Source organism: Grammomys surdaster, unplaced genomic scaffold, assembly GCF_004785775.1.
Source record: "Grammomys surdaster isolate TR1022 unplaced genomic scaffold, NIH_TR_1.0 181, whole genome shotgun sequence".
In the NCBI taxonomy this organism is placed as follows: Eukaryota; Metazoa; Chordata; class Mammalia; order Rodentia; family Muridae; genus Grammomys; species Grammomys surdaster.
In genome coordinates this window covers 2,956,744-2,974,161 of record NW_021604626.1, presented here as the reverse complement: position 1 = coordinate 2,974,161, position 17,418 = coordinate 2,956,744, and the positions used below count along the sequence as shown (strand labels likewise).

At 48.7% G+C, this 17,418-nt stretch overlaps 1 protein-coding gene across 1 annotated transcript in view; it reads left to right on the top strand.

Moving 5' to 3' along the window:
• The first annotated feature begins 2,239 nt into the window (after window positions 1-2,239).
• Map3k21 (mitogen-activated protein kinase kinase kinase 21) overlaps window positions 2,240-17,418 on the top strand; it is a 35,718-nt gene continuing 20,539 nt past the window's right edge. Inside the window, exons 1-2 of the mRNA XM_028767735.1 lie at window positions 2,240-3,028; window positions 15,495-15,675. Of these exons, the coding sequence (XP_028623568.1) occupies window positions 2,272-3,028; window positions 15,495-15,675 (938 nt within the window). The 5' untranslated portion in view covers window positions 2,240-2,271. The remainder of the gene's footprint in view (window positions 3,029-15,494; window positions 15,676-17,418) is intronic.

Here is a 17,418-nt window from a genome sequence, read left to right as displayed (position 1 = left end):
AAAAGGGGTAGAGGCCGAGAAAGGGGGACAGAGAAGGAGAGAGAGAGAGAGAGAGAGAGCAGTAGGAAACATGCTTGGTAGAGAGAGAATAGAAGATGGTGAGAGAGGGAGGGAGGGAGAGGGAGAGAGAGAGAAAGAGTGAGTGAGAGAGAGAGCACAAGAATGAACTGAGCAGTCCTTCTTATATACCGGCGTGGCTCACACCTTGTAGGTTACTATGTAGCTGTTGGGCGGGGCCTAGGGGAATTGCCAACACACAGTAACAATTATAAGAATAGTCATAAGAATAGAAAAACTAGAAAATACGCTAAGGAAAGGGGTGCTGGCAGACATCTGCTTGCTCTATCAGGGAGTGCCAGGCTTGGCTGATGGTGCACACTCATAACCCCAGCCTTCAGGAGGCTGAGAGAAGAGCACTGTTTTGAGTCCCAGGCAAACCTGTGTTCTAAAGTGTGTACAAGGTCAGCATAGGCTACCCGACAAAATCCTGCCTCAAAAAAAAGAATATTAATATTGGTATGAATTATTATCTAGCCAACACCATCCTGGGTCTTCACAGCCACCACGTGACGTAAGCACCACTCACTGGCATTACCATTCTACAGATGAGCAAATTTAGACACTGCGAACAAACAAACAAAACGGGAAAGAGCAGAAACAAAACAAATCCTCCTTATATGTTTTAATGTTAGGAGTATCCTACTCTACACCGGCCAGGACACTCAGGCTTAGCATGCGTTGTGTTCTGATTTCTTGGAACGATTTTTGTAACTGCATTCTCTATTTTTTTAAAACTTCATCAGTTGCATCACCCTGGCAATCTGTAGTTCACACGTGATACCAAGGTAGTCTACATCGGAGCCTGAGGGTGCACAGGGCTAGCTAGGTAGGTGGGACCTGGGGATCCCTGACATCGGAGCGGAGCGCTGTTGTAGGCACAGTGACACACCAGCTTCCGGGGTTATGCGACTATGGCTCCCTGCACATCTGTAACCTGGACTTTCCATGCTTGCAGCCCGATGAGACTAAGCACACCAGGTCCCTGTCTGAAACCGAGCTCCAGGATACGAACGTCTATCTGTTGCTGGGATGGTCTGTCACTTGACATCTGAAGCTCAGGAGTCCTCTTCTCTTCACCCCTTCCTTCTTTTCACTGAGGAGTCCAACCATCTTCGTTCAACGGGATCTCTTTAACTTTCTGGAAAACTTCAAGAGGCCCCAGGCTTGCTCCGCCCTCAAGGCTAAGAAAAAGCGGCAGTCCTTGGCCCTGAGGCATAGTAGGGACACCGGAGGGCGGGCTCAGAATAGGTCACACGTGAAGGTGAAAGGCTGACAGTCTGGGAGCGGGGTCAGAATGGATCTAGAAAGCGGGGGGCGGGCCCTGAAGAGCGATCGAGGGGACCCGGCGGTTTAGAAGACTGGTAGTAACGGACCTTGAGTAATGGATTTGGAGCGGGCGGGGCAGATCCAGGAGATCAATAGAGGGTGGTTCTCCTAATGAACTCAGAGGGGACAGAGGGGCTAAGAAGACTGCCTCAGCGCGAAGTAAATGGACCTAGAGGTGTGGATTCAGGAGCACCAATGAACTTGGAGAACGAACTTGGGAAAGGGAGGGCACCAGGAGAGGATAGTGACCTGGAGGGGTGGATCCAGAGGCACCAATGAACTTGGAGAATGAACTTGGAAAGGAAGGGCGGGCACCAGGGGTGGAACCAGAGAGACTTGAAAGGAGGACTGAATCTCGGGAAAGCAAAATTACAGGGGCAGAAACGCCAACCTGGCGGAATGGATTTGCTGGGGGCGTGTCGGGCACAGGAGACTCAGGTTCAGGTTAGACTCAGAGGTGAATTCCAGGGGTTAAAGAACCTGGAGGGCGGGACCGGCACTAGGGCGGGACTAGTGGAGGGTGGAACCCAGGGGTAACGAACCCGGTGGGGCCAGAGCTGGTGCCAAGGGGAAAGGACCTGGAGGGCGGAGTGGCCAAGGAGGAGGGGCTGGGCGTGGGGGCAACTGCAGGGGAGCGCGCGTAAGTCCAAGCAGGTCCAGCACCAGCACCGGTCGTCTGCGCTAGAGGCTGCGGGGAAGAACTAGCCAAACTGGAGGCAGAGCAGAGGCCAGAGCCCCCGGGCAGAGGTCGTAACCTCTGCAGTCCCGCCCCAGCCCTGCACCCTTCCCTGTTAGCTTGGACCGATGATACGCATCGCTGGAGGCCGGGGAAGCTGAGATTGTGGCTGTCGCACTTGATCCACTAGAGACCTCTCGATCGCCCCTATGGCGTTACCTGTAGACGAGGGCACGGCTGACACGCCGCTGTCCCCGGCCCAGGACGACTCGGGGAGCTCCTCCTCCGGGATGTGGGCCGCGCTTTATGACTACGAAGCGCGCGGTGAGGACGAGCTGAGCCTGAGGCGCGGTCAGCTAGTGGAGGTACTGTCCCAGGACGCCGCGGTATCAGGAGACGAGGGCTGGTGGGCCGGCCAAGTGCAGCGGCGCCTGGGCATCTTTCCGGCCAGCTACGTGGCGCCGTGTGGCCCGGTGCCACCGCCCGCGCCGCCCCCGCCGCGACCCTGCTCGCCTGTGCACGTAGACTTCGAGCGTCTGGAGCTCAAGGAGCTGATCGGCGCCGGCGGCTTTGGCCAGGTGTACCGCGCAACCTGGCAGGGCCAGGAGGTGGCGGTGAAGGCGGCGCGCCGGGACCCCGAGCAAGATGCGGCGGCGGCAGTCGAGAGCGTACGGCGCGAGGCGCGACTCTTCGCTATGCTGCGGCACCCCAACATCATCCAGCTGCGGGGTGTATGCCTGCGGCAGCCGCACCTCTGCCTGGTGTTGGAGTTCGCGCGCGGCGGGGCGCTCAACCGCGCGCTGGCGGCTGCCGCACCGGATCCTCGAGCGCCCGGCCCGCGCCGAGCGCGCCGCATCCCCCCGCACGTTCTGGTCAACTGGGCTGTGCAGATCGCCCGCGGCATGCTGTACCTGCACGAGGAGGCAGTGGTGCCCATCCTGCACCGTGACCTCAAGTCCAGCAACAGTAAGTGAGGCTAGCCCCAAAGGAGTGCGGAGTCAAGAGTCAAGAGAGGGGTCTGGCCCTGACTCAGAGAGGGAAGACAGGCTCTGGTTAACTTGCTTTACGGAGGTTCGTGCTTATCTTGCAGTTAATGCCCGTGAGCACCTCTTTAAAAGATAGGGACAGACAGGCGCTTGTAGATAAATTCTTGTTACTCTCTGGACCCACCGGACCCTACACATATAATCCGTGTAGGCCTCCCAATACGTTTGCACAGGACTTTGCTAGCCCTGGTCTTAGAGTATGTTTAACCTGGTGGCTGCCAGCACCAGCACCCCCTACCCCCATTTCCTTCCACTTTACAAGTGTGTTATTAAAGTTTCTAATTCCTTTCTCTCGGTCCACTCTGCAAACGTGGGGCTTCACGCATTCCAAGCAGACATTCTGCTGCTGAGCTCTGCCTCCCAAACCATCTCATTGTGAACATGGCCTCTTGTCCTTGGGCTTTCCCAAAGCCTTACGGGTCAGAAGTCTCTGTGTCTGAAACACGACCGTACTTTTTGGAGGAATCTCTTCTGCAAATCAGAAGTGCCCATTTTTAGGCCGAGAACAAGTGCTTGGATCCTGTACAGGAAATATCAGGTTGGTGTCAGCCACCTGATGTGTAAGCCAGAGTGGACTTTCCAGGCATTAGCAGGGAGCTCACATGAGATCTAAACACAAAACTGTCAGCATCTGCGTCTAAGAGAGCTGGAGGGGATTGCTGTTTGCTTTGCTTCTTCACTGCTGAAGAGCCTGCCCCTCCCCAGCATGAAATAAAATCTCTTACAAGACTAAAGGATTCAGGCAGAGCTGGTGCTGAGCAGCCACAGTTACATGCCCCTCGGTGGTCCTAAACCTGCTAGGACAGGAGCTAGCTGGAAGGTCCTCCGTGTCTTCTAAGAGCAGAGAGACAGTAGCCAAGACAACAAGTGGTACTTTCTTTATATGCTTGCACAGATTCTCTCTGGCTATCAAAATCCTTCAGTGCAGAAATGCACCTGAAAGGTAAAGCACATCCTCTCCGTTATGCAAATTACGAATACTTGGGAGGTTGCAGCTCTGGGCGAGCATTGGATGGCTCTCCACCCCTCCACACAGCTCATCTCATGGAGGCCTCAGCTGCTCCAGCCATGAGCCTCCAGCCTAAGGAAGCATGTCCTGAAGAAGTGCTGGTTGGTGGTCGGTCGCCACGTGTCTCCAGACTGCCTTGGAGTGGTTTGTTTTTGAGGACTCTGTCATACTTAATACACAGCATGTCTTTCTTTTGTGTGTATGTGTGTATTCACATGTGTCCAGGTGCACACGTGTGAGGGTATGCGTGTTCCTTTGTTTGAAGGCCTGACATAAACCTTGAGTGTACCTTCCTCTGATACCCTACCCCTTTTTATTGAGACAGAGTCTCTCACATCCCTGGAATTCACCAGATTTGGCTAGGCAGGGTGGCCATTGTGTCCCATGGGTCCTCCAGCCTGGGCCACCCCACTGCTGGGATCCTAAGAGTGTGCTGCCTGCCAGGAGGGGCTTTTTATGTGGGTTCTAAAGATGGAACCCAGATCTTGTTCTTGTGCTTGCAGAACAAGCTCTTTTCTGACTAAGTCACTCTTCTGCACCGCGGCATGCTCTCTCAGGAGCTTGTTTATGTACATTCTCCTTGCTTGCTAGTTTCCACTATCAATTCATTCTTATTTCCTAAAGTATGTTGTCACTGAGAGCAATATGTAGGTAGCCTGCTGCCACAGAACAAAGTGAGCCTCTGCTTGTCCTGTAAACCTGGCTGCTAGAGGCCTTTACAGAAGGACAGCACATCATACCAGCCTCTCCTCTGCAGAGGCTTCAGGATAACATAGAACCCGGCATTCTTCAAGATAATCCAGCCAAAACCGATGCATAAGATACATCACTCCTTACACCAAAGGCTCAAGCCCATGACTACTGCTTCTGCATTGCATCCAGTCTGGTGTGTGGTTTTGTGTGTGTGTGAGTGTGTGCAAGTGTGTGTGTCTGTGTGTGAGTGTGTGCAAGTGTGTGTGTCTGTGTGTGAGTGTGTGAGAGTGTGTGTGTGAGTGTGTGTGTGTGTGTGTGTACAGTTGCAAGCACACATATGTGCGGAAACCAGAGGACAACCTCAGGACTCCTTGTTCCTCCAGTGTCTTTCACCTTTGATGGAGACAGAATCTCTGACCTAGAAACTTATACTAGGTGAGGCTGGCTGGCTAGTAAGCCCCAGGATTTCACTGTCTCTTCTCCAGCACTGGCATTACAAGTATGTGCCAGCATTCCTGGCTTTTTGCATGTGGGCTCTATATCTCTCTCCTGGGCACACATGCTTGCAAGCATGAGTTTTACTGTCCAAGCCATCTCCATCATACCTGCTCAGTGTATCCTGAGGGCCACATCACATGTCCACAAGCAGTGCATGTTTGCTAGGTGTGTGTAGAGCACAGGAGGGCTTGGAGATCCCTGCCTATGCTTACACATGGAAGGCGAACTTTTGAAGAATTCCTATTATCTTTAAATGGTTTGTAAAATAAGACTAGCAAAATGGTTTCTGTTGATCCTGTCAACATGAGACACTGTCCGGGAGATTCTTAGTCTTTTTTCTACAGGCAGTTACCTCTTACCTTAGCTTTTGAAAATCTTTTCATCCTCGGGACAAGTAGCCAGACTTCCTGGGACATTTTTACTTTCTCTAAAGACAGTTAATTAGAATGACATGAGATAGTAGAGTGAGTGTGGCCTACAATGTTCAAATCAGGAGCTGAGCCGCAAGAGGCTCTGTCCTCCATGCCTGCTTGTGAACAATGAGGGCTCTTGGAATTCCCTCTGTGGCATGTTGCTGGACCTTCCTTCTGACTGTGCAGTGTAGTGACATGGTTGCAGCAGGTTGTGTTTGACTGTATTATTTGCTGACTGCAGTAGTGAATTACTGGCTGTAAACAGGGCTCTGAGTCAATATTGAGCTTACTCTATCCACTCTGCAGTCGACCCACGTGACAGTGAGCAGTGGGGCAGGGCTTACACCCAGTCAGTGGGAATTACTGTTTAAAGAAATGCTTTAGTTTGTCAGAAGATCCTATACCTTTCGACTGATTTTCTTTTCTAGTGTCATACCTCTTTACTACTTCTTGGGGACTTGTCTGTGATAAAGCACCAGTGACTCAGACAACTTTGCCCTTTCTGACAGATAGCTACTGAAAGCTAAGCCAAAGTTGCAGTGTGTGTGTATTAGTGTGCATGTCATGAGTATGACTGTGTGTGCAACGTGTATGTTTGTGTGTATTTGTCGAGTGTTTGTGCATGTGTGTATTTGCTGTGTGTCTATATGTGTGTGTGTGTGTGCATGTCCTGTGTGTTTCCTGTTTGTTTTTATGTGTGTGTGCCATGTGTGTGAGTGTGTGTGTGCCATGTGTGTAAATGTGTGTCTGGATGTGTGTTTGTATGCCATGTGTGTGAATATGTATTCTAGTGTGTGTGTATGCTATGTGCTTCATGTGTGTGCGTGTGTGTTGAATGTGAATGTGTCTGAGTATGTGTTATGTGTGTACCGTGTGAGAGTGTGTGCACTATGAGCGTGAGTGTGTGCATTATGAGTGTGCCTGAGTGTGCAAGTGTGCCTGAGTGTGTGTGTCATATGTGAGTCTATGTGTGTGTATATAGAGTCCAGATGTCAGCTTCAGGTTTCATTCCTCAGGGTCTTGCTAGTTTGGCTAGGTTTGCTGGCCGTCTAGCCTCAGGGGTCCTGCTGTCTCCACCTCCCCAGCATTGGATTCATGCTGCCATGCCTGGCTTTTTCATGTGGGATCTGTGAGATCAGACTCTGGTCCTCATGCACAGCAAGCACCCTACCCACTGAACCATCACCCCTTGCAACCCCAAACTTGCAGGCTTTGAGCTTTCTATGGTGAAGACATGCTGGGCCCTTGAGACTCCCAGGAAGCAGAGCATAGCAAAGAGCAAACACTGATGAGCCATCTGTCTGCCCTTGTGCCCTGCTGGAGAATGAAACAAGACAGATTTGAGGAGCCCTAGAAACTGTCCCCTGTCCTAGTAGTAAGGATGGAGCCCAGGGTCTCCCTAGAAAATTGGCAAGTGCTCCCTGAGCTTCATCCTCAGACTGCTTTCTGTTTCTATTCTAAGACACAGTATAGCATAGAGTACAGGCTGGCCTTGAAAAAACTCTGTAGCCCATGCAGACCTTGAACTTTCAAACCTCAGCCTCCCAAGCAGCTGCAATGACTCTGAGCTAGCAGACCAGCAGGTCTTACTTACATGTACATTCAGAGAGGAGAAAAAAGCAAAACCACACACCGTGTGCTTCAGGACACATTAAACCTTCCTCTGGTCCTTTTGGGGTCACAGGAGTACAGAGGCAAGGCAGGGGACAGTGACAGAGTCTCTGTCATCAGAGTCCAATGAGGAAGGACTGGTAGTCAGGCATGTTGGGTTAATGTTAGCATGTCTACCAGGTAATCAAGCTGGTGAGAGAGGGGGTGGTGGCGGAGGAGAGGAAATCATCTCAGAGCAGAAGCCACAGGAAGCTGGTGAAGCAGTCTGGTGTAGAGAGCTTGAGGCCAGGTACACGTGATGTCTCTGCCTGGGAACGTTTTGTACCTAGATCAGACTTGTGTTACATAAATATATATCCCCATATATAACATATTATGAATGGTATACTATATATGTGTGTGTATGTATGAGTTGTGTGTGTGTGTATGTGTGTGTAATAATACACACACATACTTTTTTTTCACTGCTGAGGATGGAGCACAGGGATAGGCAAGTGTGTGCTATGCAAATGCTCTACCACTAGGCTACATCCCAGCTCTGTTTTTTTGTTTGTTTGTTTGTTTTGTTTTTTGAGACAGGGTTTCTCTGTATAGCCCTGGCTGTCCTGGAACTCACTCTGTAGACCAGGCTGGCCTCGAACTCAGAAATCCGCCTGCCTCTGCCTCCCAAGTGCTGGGATTAAAGGTGTGCGCCACCACCACTGCCCAGCTACATCCCCGCTCTGACTCATTTTAATGACTAGCCAGTGAGCAGAAAGGGTCAAGGCAGGGGTGAAGTGAGTGAAGGCTGGTATTACTGTTTCACAAAAATGGCTTTCAGGAGTCTAGGGACGGGGTCTGAGACACTTGGTCTACTCCTTGCTTGGTCACACTAGCATGAGAACATCTAACATTACCAGAATCCTAAAGGCCGGGGCATTAACTTAAAGTCACTCAGACCTGGATTTGTTTTGTTTTGTTTTTGAGACAGAGTCTGATGTATAACAGGCTGGCTTCACTTCTACAGATAGACAGGGATGGCCTTGAACTTCAGATCTTCTGTCTCTACTTCCTGAGTGCTGAGATTACAAGCAGGAGTCACCGCTCCCTTTTGTGCAGTGCAGGAGTGAAATGGAACCCAGAGCTAGGCAAGCACTCACCACTGAGCCACACCCCCAGGCCTGTCCTTGAATGTGTCTGTATCGTCTCCCCTTGGCTGTGTAGCCACGGTCAAGTTACGGAACACCCTGATTTGTGACACCACCGTGTACAGAGTTCCTCTCAAGGAGACCAACTCAGTCCTGTGGGGAAATCTGTTCCGTGGTTCTTAACACTTCAAAGGCAGTTGGGTAAACACGGCCATGGAAGCGACTGGCATTTATAAGGCACAGTGAGCAGTTACAGGTGTGGCTGGATGGAAAGCCCGGGATGGGTTTGCGGGAGCCAATGCCTCCAGTGTACCCAGGCACCAAGCTTTCGGTGCCATGCAAGGGTGTGTTTGCAGAGGAATCTGAGGAACAAGATGCCATTGTCCACTTTATGATGGTCGAGCCAGAGGTTGCCTAATAGCAGCAGTAAAAGCAAAGTGACCCTCGGATGTCAGCCTCGCACACATTGTTGATAAATTATGAGCAAATCATTGTATGCTTTGATAGTTTTTGATTTCCCGGGAGACACGGAATATATTAATTTGGTTCACTGTCCCGCTGCTGTTTTTCTTCTCTCTCTCTCTCTCTCTCTTTTAAAATTCGTTTATATTTTTTTATTTTATATGCATGAATATTCTGCCTATATATGTTCACTAGGTACATGCCTGGTGCCCACTAAAGGCAGAGAAGGATATCAGACTCGTAATGTTATTGTTATAGATGGTTGTGAGTTGCCTGGTAGATGCTGGGAATCAAACCCAAGTCTTCTGGAAGAGCTACCAGTGTTCTTAACCCTGGCTCCTCTCACCATGCACTAAATGGAGAGGTGTTCAGACTGTGTGCACACACATACACACACACACACACCACACGTAATGAAGAATTGCTCAGACCCCCCCCCAAACAGGCTGTTTATTGACAAATAAATAACCTGTGTATTAGGTGTCAGGAATTCTTCTAGGCTCACACACATCACACTTAATGAAGAGATGCTCAGACCACACACACTCCCACCCCATCCCCCCCCACAGGTTATTTATTTATTTATGAATAAATAACCCCACACAGGTTATTTATTAATAAATAAATATTTATTTATTAATAAATAACCTGTGTATTAGGTGTCAGGAATCCTTCTAGGCTCTTGGTTCTCTGTAGTGGACAAAGTGGAGCCAGGCTCTCTCCCCCCATAGTGCATGAGACAGGCACTAAATGTGTCAGTTGACAAGGATGCTTACTTAGCCTTCATGCTCAGGTTGGAAAGGAGATGACAATCACGTGTGGTGAGCTCATGCTTGAAACATTAACACTTGGGAGGCCGAGGCAGGAGGATTGCTGAAAGTCTCCATGAGCTACATGGTGAATTCCTTGTCAGCCTGAGCTATCCAGAGTAAGACCCTCTCTCATAACCAAACAACAGCAAGAGAGCTGAGCACACTAGAGTAGGCAGGACAGCTAGCCTGGGCTACAAAGTGAAACCCTGTCTCAAGGAAAATAAAAAGAACGTGCTTTTTTGTTTGTTAGAATGAGCAGCAAGGTTGATTGGCCTTCAAAAGAAAGGAAAATGCAGAGTCTTGAGGAAGTGGATAAAAAGAAGCCTGTTCTTGTGGGGGTTGAGGGGCAGCTGTGTCAGGTTCCTGGCAGGAAGCTGCTGTGGAGAGAGGGAGTAGAAATGAGAGAGAAGAAAGCACCCGTCCAACTCTGGGGTCTGCACCACAGAGCCACAGGCTCTGACCGTGACTGAGGGCCTGAACAAAGCTATGTGTAGTCTCATGTTGTCTTGTGTATGTTTTTGGTTCTTTGAATGTCATGGACAACCATTTGAGGACAGACTCAGAGGGCCCTGGTTGGAGTGAAAATCTGGGAGTCAGAAAGAGAGAGAGGGAGGGGAGCCAGAAAAGCCAGGTGTCCTGGACTGATATCTGGAGAGCTTTTGGGAAGAGAAGATGCAAGCGGGAGTAGGAAGAAGGCAAAGCAAGTGAGAAGAGGGGTTCTCTAAGGCCAGCAGAGGTGGGGCCAGGGCATCAGAGAACAGTGTGCTGAGGCCTGGATTCACACACCTGTGGGGCTCTGATTATTTTTACAGCCTCTTTATGAGTGGGTGTGACCCTCTCAGGAGGGCAGAGGTGAGTGGTTTTACACCTAGCAGGTGATTTAAGGCCAAAGAGCCTATGATAAGTTCTCTTTCTCCGGCTCATTCCTCCCATACAGTCTTAGTTATTTGGTTACCCATTCAGCCAACAAAGAAAAATACAACAAAGAGCATTAAAAAATCCCAGGTCGAGTTTCCATATTCCCATTCTAGGGCATCTGAGTCCCTGTTCCGGCGTCTGAGGGCACTGTAGGCGCATGGTACACATATACACATACAGGTAAAGCACTTATATATAAAATAAAAATAAATCTTTAGAAGAAAAGAGAGAACCTTCTAGTCAAGTTAGAGGGAAAGCAGCAGGAAGGGGCTCTTTATAGATTCTTCCGTACGGAAGCAGGATCCCATTGGGATCCCAAAGATGATGACCACTCAGGATCCATGGAGGAGTTCAGGACCCCTGGCTGCTGGTAGAGGATATTCACTCAGTAAGCAGGTGCTGGGAGCTCAGGCCCCAGAGACAACACAGTAATGTTTATTTTTGTTTTAAATGTGCAATGACTTTAGATACCAGAGCAGTTAGAATGTGGGGTTCATGTGAAAAACCCGAGAATGAGCTGGAAAGATCATGTCAAAAGATGGCAAATAGACTCGAAATCCCGGTGAAATCCAGGCCTCTGTTCCACAGCTTAGGGGTAAGGGGCGAGGTGAGGAGAGGGATGAGGAGATATGAGTTAACACCAGTATGGTACGGTGTATGAAGACAGTTTCCCTCTATTCCAGACCCAGTTCCCCCTATTGTGTGCAGAATGCAGGTTCACAAGGTGATCTCGTGACCCTAGGCAGAGCAATGGTGCTTGTAATTCTGTTCCACTTTGTTCCCCCTTCTTCCCACTTGGTGACTTTAAAAAAAAAGAAACATTCCTAGTTAACGATTAATTGAAACCCATCAGTCTCACAGAATGGTGTCTGGATCCAGTGACCCCATAAATGTTGGAGAAACCAGAGTGGGTATGCTGTGATCGCTTTAAAAAAATAGGCTGGGTGCTAACAAATTCACGACAGACAGCAGGAGACTTTAGAGACGTTGGGAGGTGTGGGGGGGGGGCTCGCCAACCCGACTGATGGGTGGGTGGCCAAGTGCAAGGCTGACTAGCGCAGCCCACAGACCAGGGTGGAGCTTTCCTGCTGCAGTCTCAGAGAGGGTTCTCTTGGCTTAGCTACTAAGGAGGACTAACAGGTGCCCAGGAATCCCACCGCCTTGCTGTGACTCTGAGCCAGACCTGTTAGCCTTTCCAACTTTGAGGGACTGGAAGTGGAAGTAGGCACAACCTGTGTGCACCCGAAACCTGGTGAGACCTGGAGGGAGGCCCAGGTCTGATTTAACTGTTGAGGTGGCGTGTTGTGGTTTCGGTCACATTGCCCAAAAGATAAGGAATTTCAGGAATTCTGCCATGCCAGTTGGAAGCAGAGTCCTTCACAATGGGCCTTTCATGGAGCCCTGGCCTACAGTTGGCACTAAGGTGTTATTTTAACTTGTTTTGTGTTGATCTGGAGTGTGCAGTGCCAGTTGCTAGGGGAACTTTGGACCTGGGAAAAGAGAAGCTGGGTTCTAAAAGGTGGCAGCACAGATGCTAATTGCATGGGCTGCGCCTCCTACCTCTTAGGAAAGAAGCTGGATTGTTACTGGTCAGAGCTGAGTTCTCCCTCCTAGCTGGTCTCCTGGTTTGTGGAGTCCGGGCTCTGGCCTTTGTATGTGTGGATGTGAGGACTAGAGACATTTTGAGGTGTACCTCATTCAGTGCTGCTTCTGCGTCTTCTGCTTTAGTGACTTCTCTCATTGTCGTGACCAAATTCCAGATAAAACTCTTGAGGGATGAAGGGTAGCTCCTCCTTGGCAGAGGCACAGCAGCAGGAGAGTGAGGCAGCCAGTCACCTTCTGTCAGAAAGCAGAGTGTGAACAGGAAGTGGAGCCAAGCTATAACCCCTCAAGGTCTGCCTGCTATAACCTCTTGGTCCTGCTAAGCTCCACTTCCTAAAGGTTCCACAAACTTCCAAAACAGTTCTGCAAACTCGGGACCAAGTGTCGAAGTACATGGTTCTGTGGGGGTCAGTTCTGACTCAGATCACACCTTCCTGCCCATCCTCTGCAAAAGTGAGATGATGAAGAAAGAAAGCATGGGAAGGAGCTAATCATTTGTGTTTGTTTCTGTGGTTAAGGGTATCCACTTAAAGGATGTGGAGGGGATAGCTCTTTTTAAATAGGAATTTATTTATTTTTTTAATTCACAAGGACAAAATGGGCTTTTAGCTTACAGGGAAGAACTATCCCAGCACCTATCCAGTCAGCAGGCATTTGTGGTCACCTTGGCTTCTTGGGACCAGAGAATGTCAGAGATCCTCTACACGGGGTATCTTAGCAAGGGTTTCTATTGCTGCTACAGTCAATAAAACAAAACAGAACAAAACAAAACCCACCATGACCCAAAAGCAAGTTGCAGAGTAGAGGGTTTATTCAGCTTACACTTCCAAATCACCAAAGAAAGTCAGGACAGGAACTCACACAGGCAGGAACTTGGAGGCAGGAGTTGATGCAGAGACCATGGAGGGATGCTGCTTTCTGGCTTGCTTCCCATGGCTTGCTCAGCCTGCTTTCCTGTAGAACCCAGGACCACCAGCCCAGGGATGGCACCACCCACCACGGGCTGAACTCTTCTCCCATTGATCACTAAACTGAGATGCCTTACAGCTGGATCTCATGGAGGCATTTCCTCAATGGAGGCTCCTTCCTCTCTGATGACTGTAGCTTGTGTCGAGTTGACACACAAAACCAGCCAGTACACAGGGACATCTCTGCATATAGCCCTGGGATCTCTGGTGACACTTTTGGACTGTAAATTGGAAGTTTTAATTCTTCCCCGATTGACTGGCTTGAGAAACAACTCTCCTCAGAGGGAGATGATTGCCGGTACTGCGTCTTGACTGTTTGAAGGGGTAATATAACATTGATGAAGGCTAGCCCGGCGCACGTTGAGGTGTACAGGTTACAGTGTTGCTGTGAGTACTGGGGGAGTGACTGAATAGTTTCTGGAGTTAAGTTTCATATACAAAGAAGTATTAGGTAAAATGAAAAGTAACAGACAAGCATGGAAGATGGGCAGGCGTCAGCTGGAGTGGGCTGACCTGGGTGGTTTGCCGTCTGAGTTTTCAGCTTGATGTGGTCGTGGTATCTCACAGTTCATCTCCATGGGTTCAGACGTCTGTAGGATTTCGCAGAAGCCTGTGTTCAATAGTAAACTACGTTAATATGTCACCTATTGGTGCAGTCTCCTGAGCATTCATCGGGAAAGACTCTGCTTTGATGAGGACGGAATTTCTTGGAGTGAGACATTTATTTTTCTTGTCACGTTGGCTTTGATAACTGATCTTATTTGAGATGTCTTGGTCAAAAGCTCTTGCCCCTAAGAATCATTTACTTTCTGCCTAAGCTGTACCAGGCTGGAAGATTTTCTTAAAAAAGAAAGCTTACCTGGCCGTGCTAGAAGTTAAATAGAATGGCATAAACACAAATCCATTCTCCTTGACTCTGGCAGCTACCGTGAGATGGTAATTTATTTATTTATTTAATATTTATTTATTTAATGTTTATTTATTTAATATCTAACATTCTTATGTTCACATCTCACACTGCAATGAAAGCTTCATTTTTAAATTCTACTTCTCCATCCAAGATTACTCTTTTCGCTAGGAAGCTGGGGCAGGGTTTCCTTGACAGGCTCAGCACTGTGCCCTCCTAGTAAAATAGAACAAATTATACAGAACAAAGAAAAAGCCCGCTCTGCTCTTATCTGTCCGTCTGGGTCATGCCAGGCTAAGTGGGCATCGTCGTAGGGTGAGTGGGAGTTCTTGACGTGGCGGCCCAGACCTCATGGACAGATGGCCTCCCAAGGGTGACCTCATTCCAGGAGAGGATTCCCTGGACATCATCCCAGGACAGGAGGGCCTCCTCCATGGGGTTCTGGGATCATACTTGGTAAGGAGTAATCAGGAGACTAGTGAGGAGGAGGTATCATGGCCCATGCAGGAAGAAGTGTGTTATATGCAAATCTCTGTGGTCAAAATGTTTTTTTAAATGGAAAGAATTTTGCTATTGAAAATTATCTTAGTTAGGGCTTTACTGCTGTGAACAGACACCATGACCAAGATAACTCTTATAAAGAACAACATTTTATTTTTAGATTTTTTAAAGATTTATTTATTTTATTGTATGTATGTGGGTATACTGTCGCTGTCTTCAGACATACCCAAAGAGGGCATCGGATCCCATTGCAGATGGTTGTGAGCCACCATGTGGTTGCTGGGAATTGAACTCAGGACTTCTGGAAGAGCACTCAGTGCTCATAACCTCTGAGCCATCTCTCCAGTCCAAAGAACAACATTTAATTGGGGCTGGCTTACAGGTTCAGAGGTTCAGTCCCTTATCATCAAGGAGGGAGCATGGCAGCATCCAGGCAGGCATGGTGCAGGAGGAATCGAGTTCTACATCTTTATATGAAGGCTGCTAGCAGATACTGACTTTCAGGCAGCTAGAATGAGGGTTTTAAAGTCAACTCCCACAGTGACACACCTACTCCAACAAGGTCATGCCCACTCTAACAAAGCCACACCCACTCCAACAAGGCCACACTCACCCCAACAAGGCCACACCCACTGCAACAAGACCACACCCACCCCAACAAGGCCACATCCACTCCAACAAAGCCACACCCACTCTAACAAGGCTACACTCACTCCAACAAAGTCACACCTTCTAATAGTGCCACTCCCTGGACCAAGCATGTACAAACCACTACAAAAATATCAAGGAAAATGATAGATGACTTAAAGACTTGGGCTGGTGGTCGGACCAAACGCCAAGACCCTTCCCGTCCTTTTCCACGTAGTCTTGCTGCTGGAGAAGATAGAACACGATGACATTTGCAACAAGACCCTGAAGATCACGGACTTCGGGCTAGCGAGAGAATGGCACAGGACCACCAGGATGAGCGCAGCAGGAACCTACGCCTGGATGGCTCCCGAAGTCATCAGATCCTCCCTGTTCTCCAAGGGCAGCGACATCTGGAGGTGAGAACACACCTGGGCTATGTCCATCTGCAACCTCCTGTTGTCTCTGAGTCTGCGTGGGCTTTGTGATTTTTGCTGTGAGTAGGGAAGTGCTTGTGAGTGGTGTTGATTCAGACAGGGGACAAGAGATTGTTGCTCAGCTTCCTGTCCCATAGTAACAGTGTCTGGGGCGATTACATTAAAGGGGGAACTTTATTTCAGCTCAGGGTTTCAGAGGTCTCAGTTCACTGATACTTGGACTGTGAAACATCCATGAACTTTGGTCCTCCAAGAGGCCAAATCATGGCTGGAAATTTGTGGCAGACGGAAGCTGCTCCACAGACTTAAGAGACAGCAGGCTTTTCCCAGCTGTTCCTGTGCAAAGTATTGTCTTCTTAATGCTGAGAATCTCTTTAACAACTAGGCCTGTCTGCCACGTGGAAATGCTGCTTTTCTGACTAATGTGTTTGGAATATTTCCACTGGTTTTTTTGTTTGTTTGTTTGGTTTGGTTTTTTTTTTATCTCAAAGGAACAAAAGACATGGTTTATTCTGTATCCACATATGAACAACGATGACCCAGGAGCATAGGTAACCCCAAATACCATGTTTCAATGAAGCAGCAGCTTTATGAACTGTTTTTACAGTAACAGAACAAAGAAAGCTGTAATCGAGACACTTTTCAGATACATTGGTGGGTATATCAAGTAAGAGGGTTAGATCAGGTAGAGGGGGATATTTTGCTATTGGTCTTGGGTGCTGTCAGTCAACACTCAGCCCTTTGATTGGTAGAAAAGTAGGCTCATTTTACATTGTCCAAACTTTGCAGAAATCCAAAGTTGTTTTTTTTTTAATCTGCTTATCAGTATGCTGTTTTATGTTAGTTACAGGATGTTAGGTCCAGTGTAGAGGAGAATGAGGAAAAGCTACTTATCAGATGAAAGATCACCCAAGACAAATTGTAACCAGTCTCTGGACCTGCAATGTTCCAGCCTCTCCACACAGCACTGTGGCTCGGATTGGCCCATCAGCCTTTGCAGGGCCACAGCTGCTTTCTAGGAATGCCCATCCACACCTACAATCTGATCCTCGTTGCTAAAAGCAGCCTGTGATAACCATGCTATAACTCAAATGTTAGACTGTGTTGAAATCTTCCCTCTCAGATTATTGAGTTTCCTGACTTGGAATTTCAGCCTCAACCAAAGTCTCAGGGCAAAAATGTAGCTATTGCTGAAATGTAACTCAAGAGATTTGTCAGTTATGCCTGCCGGAGTCCTGTGAGCACAGCTGTTACCCACCATGTTTCTTTCAGAATCTTCATCATCCTGTGTCCCACAAGAGCTGCCCATTAATTTTGGCTTCCAGGACTCTAGGCTTTCTCTAGGCTGCTTCTACAAACTCTACCACAGGCTCAGGCTTCACCACAGCAGTGCCTTGCGTCTTCTGTGTTCCAGTCAGCTTTCTGTGGCTGTCACACAATTCTGAAAATGTCAAGCCATAAGAAGGGAAGATTTGTTTGGGTTCAGTTTGAGCTTTCTTCCCATGAGCATTTGCCTCTGTTGTTTCTTGGGCCTATGGTGAGGTGGAGTATTATGGTAGGGAGATTTATAGAGGAATAAAGCTTCTCATGTCATGTCAGCCAGCAAGGAGAGAGAGAGAGAGAGAGAGAGAGAGAGAGAGAGAGAGAGAGAGAGAGAGAAGAGAGAGGGGAAAAAAGAGAAGGAGAAGGGGAAGGGGAAGAGGAAGGGGAAGAGGAAGAGGAAGA